Source organism: Melospiza georgiana, chromosome 8, assembly GCF_028018845.1.
Source record: "Melospiza georgiana isolate bMelGeo1 chromosome 8, bMelGeo1.pri, whole genome shotgun sequence".
Classification (NCBI taxonomy): Eukaryota; Metazoa; Chordata; class Aves; order Passeriformes; family Passerellidae; genus Melospiza; species Melospiza georgiana.
Genome location: NC_080437.1, coordinates 21410847 through 21423161, shown reverse-complemented (window position 1 = coordinate 21423161; position 12315 = coordinate 21410847). Strand labels below are relative to the sequence as shown.

The following is a 12315-nucleotide window of genomic DNA, read 5'->3' as shown; positions in this document are numbered from 1 at the left end:
TGTAATTTAACATACATGGTCAATTTCATGATCTTAAAGTCATTGTGAGATGTTAAAGTTGCATAATAATGTTGTCTTTTTGCACAGTAGAGTGATATTTTGTTAGAGCTTCACTTAGCAAAAGCTGTAATGAGAGGTATAATACTTGCAGTGACAATTCAATCCATTAATTTTTATCCTTGACTTAGGAATAATACAGGGAGTACATTTATGTATCATGGTGGCAGGAAAGATAAATATATCATGGTGGCAGGAAACATAAATCAATAGAGTAAGACATTTTGATAGATCACAGAATTCTTTGAAAAATCAGTGCTGAAGACAGCTACTGATAGACATGTTTTATACCTTTTACAAAGAATTATTATTACTTGATATAGCTGGAAAAAAAAATAGAGATCAAGAAAAAAATCAGCTTCTTCTCCTTCCTAAATCTTTCTCCTTTGATCAGCATCACTGCATGTAGGTTTCGACTGAATGGCCCTGATTGCCAGAAAAAATAAGATGGGCTCCATCAAGTGTGTAGTGTCAAAAAGTTACGTAAGCTGTCATCTGTGTATTTGAAGAGGAGGGACAGGGAAGAGGGATAGGAAATGATACAATAAGAATTGCTGAAGTGCTTTCCTTTTTTTTGTGTGCATGTTGATGGTAGTGTGGGGTTTTTTTTTGTTTTTTTTAAGTGAAATAAGTGAGGTTGAAGAAAGAGGATTAAAATAAATTCCAGGGTACAGTTTAAAGGTAGCGGGACTACCAGAGAATGCAGACTTTAAAAATTGCAGGAGTGTTACCTTTTCATTGGATGTGCCCTGCAGCTGAGCTGTTGCAGTAAGTCACAGGGTGCTCTGTGATCTGTGTTGGTGACATGACTCTTGTCTTAAGACCCAAGCTTGTCACTCCATTGAACTACTGCTATCTCCTTCTACACAACTTTTCTATGAACTGGGGCTGTTATTTTCCTTTCTGGTGCGAAATCTCTCTAGTACAGGATCTGAGTTTACCACCTGGACTCTGATCTGGCTGATATGGCATGCACGTGCACTTCGTAATGGGTGGAGAATGTAAAACTTGTGGCTCTTTGTTCTCTGTCACTTTCCTTTGTAACCCTCCCTGTTTTTAAACCAGTAAAATTGAAATCTTTATTGAGGTATGAAATTGCATTTTTTTTCCATGTACTTGTGGTAGTTATTGTATGAAGAAATAGTGCTGTTCCCGGCCTAGCAAACTTTTAAGCCACAGATTTGTAGCTAAATGTCACTTCTTTTAATTTTTTTTTCCTTTTTTTTTTTTTTTTTTTTTTTTTTTGCGACCCTCCATCCACCGTAGCATTTAGTTACACTTATTAATTTAATTTGGTGGGAAAATGGGATGTCAAATATCCCATGAACTAATGATTGTGTTTACCTTTTGATTGGTGCCAGACTGCCTTTGGATGAAGGTTAGCAATCAATAAAAAATGGAAGCTGACACTCTAAAATGGATTAAAATAAAATTGTTAATCATAATTACTTGAGAAGAATATCAAAATAGATTTTACACTTCAAATTAATCATTGTGCTTTGCTGCTTTTTATGCTCCCCATAATTTCTAATTCTATCTGCTATGGATGATTTAATTATTATGTGTTGCTGAAACACTGATTTCATCATTTGCCTTTGTTTTCTGCTATTTTTCAAACTTTAAAGTTTTTTTTTCTTTTGCTTGTTCCTATTGAATTTAGACTGTTCTGGTAAATGTAGGCCTTAATATAACTGCCTACATTTTCCATAGTTTTAATAATACATGTTATGTTTTTCAGTGGCAAATGTGATAAATTGAAGTATAAGTGCATTTGTTTAATTCACCATGATTTATCTAGGCATGTCTCTTTTAGTCTTCTGTTTCCTTTATTGAGCTGTCTGTAATTTCATATTTTCTGACTCCAAGATTTATTTCTAATATGCTGCTTGCAGGAAGGTAGTTGAGAATTAATGACAATGTTGAAAGGCAGGTTAGCTTTTTAGCTTAAGGCATACAGTAAAGGAGTCAGAATATTATTTGTGTTTCAGTTTTACTCTTCATGCTTTTTTAGTTATAAACTTGTGGTGAAGATACTGTGTTTTCTTTATGATTTCGTGGTAACAGCATACAGTTTAAGGAAAGCAAAAACCATATAACACCAAAACAATTGTAGTTGTACTTCTGAACACAAAAAGAATTGCTTAAAAGACAGTGTAGATTTAAAACTGTGTTCCTCAAAATGTTTTATCCGGGCTATGAGTCAGAAAAAAATACTGAAAATACATTTTCTTTTTCCCCTTTTTATTTATGTGTTCAATTTCATTGTTACAGCTTCAGACTAATAAGTTTTCTGCAGTCATGTGGCCTTCCGTAGTGCAGTGGAGAAAGCTATTTAAATATGTAAAACATGACAATGATGACAGTCCAAAATTCTTCTGTGAAATTTTAAGACAGATTTAAATGTGTATTTTGGAATTCTCTAGGTTTAAGTACAATTATCTTGTGTTTGTAGTTGTGATGGTGAATTTTGTGCCATGGATGCTGTTTAATATCTCTATATATGTTTTTTCTCTACAGAAAAACAACTTTGTGGGTGCCCTGTGGGGAGATGCATCTGTGACATGAAATATGTGTTTGGTCATCTACAGTCTGAGGCAACAGTGTGTGGGCTATATATGACAGAAGAATTACTTGTGGAGACAGTCCAGCTGAATGGCTACATCATAATAAAGAACTGGTTTAAAAATGTTAATGTCTCAAGCCAGTAATCCAAGTTTGGGAAAGCCTAGCAGCCCAACAGTAAAAACAATTAATTTTTTGTAAACGTTGGTGCATAAAGAACAAGCAGTTGATATATATTTTACCATGTGTTCCCTGATTGTTTAGCACTGAATCTTTCATTACACTGAAATCATGGTATGAGGATTGGTGGGGAAAGTCCTCCCCCCATCCCCAACACACATCCAGCAACTAGAGACTGTGTCAAGATGACCTCTGAGGAGATGACAGCATCTGTTCTGCTCTCTGTGGTACAGGGTAAGGTGATAGCTGCCCAGTCAGCTGGAGATGAAAATACTGAAAATGCTTTGGACACCAGTGTTATAAGAAGACATACAGCCAGTTCAGGAAGGCAAACCACACACAATCTGTCTTACTTACACAGACTTGAAGAAGAAAGTCTTCAGGGCTCAGTGCCCAAAATATTCCCTCTGGCCAAAGAACAACTGGCTAACGACAAGAGTAATGAAAACTTCTGGGAGAGGAACAGCTCCATCTCTGATTCAGTGGAATTTTTTAATATTAACTGTAACATTGTACAGAAGAACTACAAGAGCAATATCTCCTGCAGCCAGTTGTATCAATCTTGTGGTCCTTTAGCAGGGGAAGAGGCATGCCTGGAAACTGGAATTCCTGTTTCTCTGGAAAGAGCCATGCTTGCTGAAATTCAGTTGAAAATGAATGGACCTTCATTAAGAAGCCAGACAGCAGTAAATAAGAATGACAGCAGTGATCCTGATAAAGTGGCCTTTTTTCACTTACATTGTGCTAGTGAAAGGAATATATCAAAGGCTTTGTGTGGTTTACACAAGAGCTTCCTTTTGGATGACTGCTTGCAGCCCATGAGTGATGGTGATGGTAACACCACTGGTTCCCCAGCCTGCACTTGCAGCATAATGCAGTTGACAAATAATTGTGAGAATAAAAATGGACAGCAGTTGTATGAAGATGCTTTAAGGGATAAGTTCTTATGTCTGGAAAGAGCACCACGAAAGGTTAAAGTGGCATGCTCAGGTCACAACTTCTGTGGAAATAACTTTACTGGAAGGATGCCCTCAAAGCCCTTTCTGAGCCATTTTGAGGACTGCAGTGATAACTGTGAAGAAGAGCTGGAAGAGGATTTTTTTAGAAACAAAAAGGAACGTTCAACGCTATTAATAAGACGTTTCTGTAAAAATGATAAAGAGGTTAAAAAATCAGTTTATACTGGAACAAGAGCAATTTTTAGGACTTTACCATCAGGGCACATAGGAACTGTTGCTTGGAATTATGTTGAGCAAAGGAGAAACAACAGTGGCATGAAGCTTTCTAGGATTACAACAGAACAGCTAACTATAATTCAGTCCCTAATAAAATGGAAATTTAATTCCTGTCCTGAGAAGTCTTTATGGTATGAGGTAAGCTTTTCATAGTGTTTTTTGGTTTTTTGTTTGTTATTTTTTTTTCTGTTTTTTTTTTTTTTTTTTTTCTGGTTTTTTTTTTTTTTTTTTGTTTTGTTTTGTTTCCTTTTTTGTTTTGATAATGTGATGACCTTTCCATTAAAAAAGTGGCTTCAACTAGTAAATACTTAGTAACACTGAAGGGGATATTTCACTTACCCACATTGAACAACCTTATGCTAAACACTGCTTTTCAGAAAAAATGTATTGCCATCTTCTAAAATTCTTTTGGTTTAATATAGACACATGGTAAATATGTCTATAACTATTTGTATATAAAATTTATACATATATATGTCTATACAGTATATATCAGTATAAAAATGTATAGGTAAATATTTATACCTAGATTTATGTATAAATTTATTTCTTGATAAATATTCTTTTCTTATAAAAATATAACACACTTATATACAAGTCAAAAAGATAAATGCATTTTATAGATATTTCTATTTTAAACAGAAAAAGTATGTAATATACATTTATATTTTTCCATATATATGATAGGTGTAAAATTATTTATTATGATTCTACACAATTGAATATATATAGCATATATGTATGTATAAACATTTGATGGATATAGTAATAATATAGTTGTTCCATAAATATAATAAAAGCATTATAGATGAGACTATTAGATTACAGTGAAAAATTTGTTGCTCAGGAAAAGAAAGTATAGTGTTTCCCCAAGTTGGAGGTATTTCTATTTCTTTTACACCTCTTTTACAATAATAAAACAAGTAATACTTGAATAGCGTACATTAATGTGCTGATATTGCCCTGGTTTGTGTTCCCTTAAGTTACGTAACACAGTGAATACTAAATTTAGAATGAAATCATGAATGTATAAATTATTATTATAGAAATTACACAGCATCTTCTTAATATTTTAAGATTTTAAGCACGTTCTTAATTATTTTAAGTAGTAAAAGATTTTCTGCACTGGTGGAAATTAAATAGTTGTTGATGTAATCTATAAAAGATTTTGACCACTGATTACAGAGCTTAGCAAAAAAAGGAGCTGTAGTTTTCTTCTGTTAAAATGTATGAATAAGCTGGAGGAAGGGGAAAAAATAAGGTAAAGAAGTGTGTTGTCATATAAGCTATGCTTATAAATTGGTCCTGAATAAATGGAAATCTCTTCTTCTCGAAGAAATTTCTAGCAATTATTGCTCGGAGTCTTCAACAACTTCCAGTAGGAATGAAATGGAAGAAAACTTACATATTCATCTATCATTTACATTCATGTGAGATCACAGAATCCTACGGTAAAATTGATCAAACAAATATGAAATTTTGTCAGTGATAAGGGAAGAGAGGACTCTGACCCCATGACAGTTGTGCCCTCCTGTAATAGACTGGTGTCCTTCTAGAAATTTGTATTTTTCCATTTAAGTAGCTAATTGAAGAGTTCTCTAAACGTGTATATGTCAGGTTTTTTACCAGGTTGCAGAGCTTTGTGGTACTGTTGATTGTTGTGAAATTCACCACACTGCTCAGTGGCAGCACACACTTGCTGGGACAGCAGATGCAGTGAAGAGGGCGTGATCACTGTCCCACAAAGGGGTGAATATAATTCTGTAGGTTTACTTAACATGGTGTATGCATGGTACATTTAAGTATCATTACAAATTTTATGGGGGAGAGATGGGGCAGTGTTTTGTAGCTGAGATAGCTAAAAGGTGTGTTTATATTTTTTCATTGGACATCTCCAGTTTGACATGAGTTCCTTAGGTTCTGTCATGCTTGCCTGTTTAACCACTTTCCACTACCGCTGTATAATATTGAATGTACAGCATTTTGTGGTGAGAGAGCTTTAATTTGAAGATTTTTTTGCAGTCTATGTATATGAACTCAGAAATAAAAGTAGTAAGTACTCACTGAATAATTATTTAAGTAGAAAAAGTTCTGTCTCCAAGTCAGCAAAAGATAAACAGGCACTGTAAAGCACTTTGCATAACTACAATGCACAAAATGGTGCATGGTCAGAAAAAGCTTAAAACCACATGTTTCTAAGTCTTTCTTCATCCAAATGGACACTAAAACTGTTTTTCTTCTTATCAACCTCTGTATATAATCTCCTTATATACAACATGCATCAAGTTCTCTTAGCATTGTTTCTTTTTATTTTAGTGTAGAATATTGTTTTTGTAATAATATTTGTATGGGTTTATGGCTTATATTATTAGCATTATAGATGGATTTACAGAAACATAGAAATTAACTTAATGGATGTGATAAATATATGGGCCTTTTGAATGTATGCACTAGGTTAAAATAATTTAATGAATTATGGGCATTTGTAGGAATCTTTCATGCTAATAATCAAAGGAAAAAGGAAAAAGTAATAAATGAATGTGGTAATTTGTTCTTCCTTTCCCCTTATCTCACCCTTTGAGCATGCATTCTGTTTGGAACAGCTAAGTGAACAGTAGTTCTGTTCTTCAAGAGGAAAAAAAAGCTGGAGAAATTAAGTTTTCATAGCAGTACTGGTGCAACATGGAACAATAGAGACCTTTATATTTTAAAGTAGGAAAATGTGGGTCTCATTTGTGCATATCCCTTACATAAAAATTCTAGCTCTAATAAAGGAAAGGCACTGAACTGTCGTTTGGTTAAGTGATTTTTTTCTTTTTTCTTCCTCTGCTTAGGGAGGTGGGCCTAAGGATTTGCACTATATTGAAAATACATGATGTTACATTTTTCTTCATGTAGCATATTATTACTGTTGATAGGCATTTCATATGCAGATTTAGACTCCTCTGAATTTAATGTATGTTTTGTATGAAGAGAGAAGATCTTTATCTTGAATATTTTTTCTAATTTTGCACTTATTTTTTGTAGCTAAATACAGTGCAGCATTTCCCCTGATCAGATTGGTGTGCGTGACGGGCTGTTGCATCTGTTCAGGAGACACCTGCCTGTCTGTGTTGGAACAGAGCAAACCCCTCACATTAGTACATATTCAGGGAGTCACAAGTGCAAAGAGTTTGCCCTAAAACAATGAGAGTGCAGGCTCTGGTGTTGGCTTTGCTTGAACAGGGATCCACGGCTTGGCTTGAGTTCAGCTGCACTGTGTTAGCAATCTGATTAATTCCTAGTCAGAGTTTCTGGGATCTGTGAGATGTAAGGTTAACAGAGCTGAAATACACTTTGTTTTTTGCTGGTGTGATGGTGATTTTGCCGTGGTGGTAAAGTAATGTGACAAAAGTGAACCTGTCCACCATTGACTAAGATAAGAAATCTGGGCAGCTCACTAGACTTTCACAGAGTGATTCTCTCAAGCTATGTAAGTGACCTCAAGATCTGCAGATGGCAGCTGCAACAACATAGTTGCAGTGCATAATAGCTAAATTCTTTAGTTAAGCTTATTTTGTAGGCGTCAGTACTATCTCTGCTGTGTCATTACATTCCTGGTGCCAGCAGTTTGAGCTTTAAGAAGCAAGAACTCTGCTGCCTTGCTCAACTCTGCTCAGATGGAAGTTAGCACTCTAATATACCTGATGCTCTTCATAGTTGCTAAGTTACTAAAATGCCAAATACTAATTGGGCAGCAATTAAAGAAAATATTAATTGCTCCATGTCTGTTCCCATGGAGAATAGTGATTCTGTAATAGATTTACCTTGTGGGAGTTTTTCATAATTCATGCAATGGTTTGGTATAATACCTCAGCATTTGTTAGCATCAGGTTTTTTCCCCTGTAGTGTCCATGGTGTTTTTATGACTCCTGTGTTAAATAAATGTAATGCAAAGATTTGTGATATGCATGGCTAATGTAAGAAGTTGCATGTTAAGATTTCTTTATTTCCATGAAGTTGAGCTATAATCAGTTGGTGGTGTCTGTTAACAAAAATTTCAGGGAGAAAAAAGATTTGGAGGTAAAAAATGTTTATTTTTGTAGACATTTTATAAAAATCTATATTTTAAAATTTTTATTAATGTGGAATATATAATAGTCATTTTGGATAATATTTTTTAACAAATAGAGCTAGGCAGAAGTTTTCTGTTTAATATATAGTATTTTAATTGTTGCTGATAATTGATTTTTAATTCTTAATAGATTATTAGTTACAGTAAATATTTTGTAATTAATATAAATATTGATTTTAATTTTGAACCTGTAGAGAGATCTCAGTTCCCTCCCTCTGCTGTCCTCCTCCCTTCCAGAGCTGTATCAGCAATTCTAGTCGGTGCATGCTTTTGTGGCATTTCTGAAAATACAGATAGATTGAGTATTTCACTATCAGTCATGGAAATAATGGTTGCTTAGGCTATTTCAACAACAGTTGCATTAACCAAATGCAGGAGCTCAATTTGGTTGTTTTTCTCACTTGTTGAGTTAATTGTAACCTTAACTTGTCAATATTTATCAGAATGAAGGGTGCAACCCTCTTTTATATCTAGTAGTATTTTGGAAGATACACTTTTCCAATGTATTCAAAACATAATTTATATAATGAAGAGGCCCATATTGATTCTTAAGAAGTGAAAGAAAAACTTGCAAGCATTTGATTACCCTCTGTGCTAGTATGAATTAGCAGTATAGAGTCCCTGTTTGTGTGCTGTGTTTCAGTCACATGACTGATCTGAGCTATGGGACAGAAAGCTTGTGGAGTGTCCACATGAAGTTACCTGGACACAAGTCTTATTAGTAAAGTTATTCTGCCAAACTCTCTGAGATTCACAACCCACAAAGTAGTTTAAAAAATTTAAATTATTACTGACTTTCACTTCTGGGTTGTTTTTAATTGTTTCTGTAGGAATTTCAGGTCTGGGTTTGCTGTCATACCTTATTTCTGTTAGAATTATGTGCTTTTCCCACAGTTTTTTACTTCTTGCTACATATTTTAAAAGATGGAATTCTTTAAATGGACTTTTACTCTCTTCCTTCACAGTTTTCCCTGCATATCTGAAATGTAACATTGCTTTTCAGGCTAACATTTATGCTGTACTTGTACTCGTATTTAACAAAAAAGGCTACTTCGCGATTCTGTGGTGTGGACCACAGGCAGATTTGAGATTTTTCAGCTTTCCATTTTGAAATAAAATTTCTAGTCTAGCATGCTGAAAGGAATTTACGGGAAATAATGACATAAAGCAAATAATCTGCAAGTGGTTGGAGTGTTTCTCCATTCTAACAATAATTTTTTTATCTGACTGTGCATGAGTATTTTGCCTGTTAAAATGCCATTGTGCTTTTTAGACATAAAGGTGTATTTACTTATGGTAAAGTAGTTGGTAGGTAAGGACAAACAGGTTTTTATTCTACCTGGACCCAGTATTTCTCATTTCTTTGTTTAAAGAAAGAAGTTAATGAGCAGAATTGACTATTTGGAAAAAAATCAGGGAAGCAGGAGAAGAGCCAAATAGGCATGAAATTATGTTTTCCCTTCAGTAAGTTCTGTAAAAATAAATTGAACTTTTAAAAATGAAGGTCTATACTTGTATTTGCTTTGGGTTGAGTTACTCCAGCTTTACAGGCTAGCTTTAAAACCAGAAAACTTACCCTCTGTCTGTAGAAGTCATTTTACTGCCATAATGTGATAGGGTTTGAGCTAAATTGCTTGATATTTTGTATTATTTTACAGTTGCCTTATACCTTTAACAACATTGGGTCAAATTATGAACAATAAGTTTTAGCTGTGACCACACTTAGGTATTTAGAGCCAATAGTGTGGGAGTCTTGGCAAGAGCATTATATTATGCTTTCAGTTTTTCCACATTTTCTGACTTTCATTCTAGTGACTGTTCATTAACTGTAAAGCAGCATGAAGGTCTGGTTTAGAAAATCTCCCTGCAGCACATTAAAGGGTTCATTTTAGAGTGTTTGAGTTGGACACTTTTCTAAATTCTTTCTCAGTTGAAACTAAGTTATCTCCATTACCTGTATGAACTGTTGAAAAGTTGGGTTGTTTACTCTGGTGTAAGTTAATAAAAACTGTGCCATATAAACATGACTCTCTTGGTGAGTGAATAACTAAAATCTGAATTTTTGAGATTTCGTATACATTTTAATTTATCTTGCTTTTCTACAATATTTCAGAATATTTTTATATTATAAGAATATATTTTTTAAAAAATTTTCTAAAATGAAGTAAGCTTGGCTTGACAGTCATTGGTGGGTATATACCTTACCAGTATGATATTTCAAGAACAACTTAGAGGAAAAATGTCTGCTGGAAAATTTTACGTGCCACAATATCTATGCCATCCTCCATGAGATATGAGGCTATTTGGTTCTTCTGTGTGTGAAAAGTGATTGGATAATGTATAGTTACGAGCCCTCTGGTTGTGAAATTTTCTTGAAAATATGGACTAGTGGCAACCTAAAAGTCAAAATAAAGATTGAATATAATACAGCCATTAAGCACTGTCCAAGTATGTCCACTTGGCTGGGCTACCGAGTGCCAGGGGGTCTGAGGGTGCTCCCACACCCATCAGAGCTAATGGCACCAGGGCAGCACGGGAACCAGGCTGACTCAGGGCAGTGTGACAGCACACAGCCTCCATCAGGAATGCTGCAAGTGAGGCAAACAAACAGCCCTGGCGTTTGTAGCCACTTTTTAATTTTCTTTCTTTTTTAAAATTTTTGTTGTCCTTATAATTTCACTAGACAGTGATATAGTTAGACACTATTATTTACCTGTAAAACACACATAGCAGACAGTGCTTCTATTGTCCTGCAAATCGTGTGAAAGTAAAAATTTGTTTAATATTTTCAACTGTAACCAGATACGTTAATTTTTGAACTGAGATTGAAGACTTGCTTTTAGTATAGAAAATACTGGAAGATGGAGACCTACAGGGAAGGTTGCTGTGATAGCACAGAAGCATACAAAAGCAATGAAAAAATTTACTTTTGTCTTGAAATCAGCACCTGCACTTGTTGCAGGACTCTGAATACTCTAATGAACTCTCATGAAAGTAGGGGTTTTTTTTTCTCTTAGCTTTTCCAGTAACTGTAATGCCTGTTGAGTGTTGCTACCATTTGGACTTTGAATCCACAGTAAAATAATGTAATCTTCTTTTAAGGTGATTAAAAGTGATTGTTATGTACTGGTTATTTTCATGCTAGTCTCTCAACACTGTAAATATTGTTTTCGAGCAATCAGCATGGATACAGGCCTTCATTAGTAAATAGTGGGCAAAACAAAGGAGGTATTATTAGCTGCTCCAGTTTCATGTTACAGCAGTCATAGTTCTTAGAGTGTTTAGGAATTCGCTTCAAGTATTAGAGAATGGGTGAAATCCTGATCATACTGTAATCTTTTAAAATCTCCTATTGGGATAATGTTACTTGGAGGGAGAAAAAGAAGCATGTGCAGAATGAAGCTATTTGTTTCATGTGAACCATAGTTTATGTCAAATGTTTTAAGAGACAGACGTGTGCCAGGATGACAGACAAGCTTATATTAAGCACTTTTAAAACTACAGTTTTATACTAAAAATATTCCCTATATAAATGTATATTTATTGTAATATAAATGAGGTGGGATCATTAACTTAATAAATAAAAGTTCCCTCAGTCCCCATCAGTTGTTTATGCTGTTTTTTACTGGTCATGTTATCACAGTGCTTGGAAGCCCTGCTTCTGGACTCGAATCTGTCCTAGCTGTTTTACAAACAAGTGATGATCTCATCTGTTCTCTAGACTTAGAGGCAGTCAGTTGTTAGTGAGCTCACTCAGAGTTTGAAGATAAACTTCTCCCAAACACTCTCCATATGCTGTGGCTAGATTTCCTTTTATCCTCAGCAAGCTCAGTAGCTGTGTGCTGCACTGTAGTCTGCAGAAGAGTCATATCCTGTAAGTTTCCAGTGAAGGGGAAAGGGGTGGAAACCCACCTTCAAATTTACCTACCAGTTATTAATATTAATGTTTAGGAACTTTGTAGTTACAAGCATAACAGCAAAGATAAAACCAAGTTTTAATAAAAATGTATATAACCAATCAACTATGAACTACTTCTAGGCTGAATAAAAATCTGAATGATAGTTCTGGATGGTTTGTCTTTCAGCAAAACCATAAGAATGTATCCAAGGCCTGGAGAATTTTTCTAAATGTGATTTTGTGTTGAATCAAGAAAAATACTCCATAGA

The 12315-nt window shown here is 34.6% G+C and overlaps 1 protein-coding gene across 2 annotated transcripts in view; it reads left to right on the top strand.

Moving 5' to 3' along the window:
• Positions 1–12315, top strand: part of PLCE1 (phospholipase C epsilon 1) — a 137244-nt gene that overhangs the window by 20016 nt on the left and 104913 nt on the right. For both annotated transcript variants that reach the window (XM_058029094.1, XM_058029093.1), the window contains exon 2: positions 2575–4172. In XM_058029094.1, the coding sequence (XP_057885077.1) occupies positions 2916–4172 (1257 nt within the window). In that variant the 5' untranslated portion in view covers positions 2575–2915. The remainder of the gene's footprint in view (positions 1–2574; positions 4173–12315) is intronic.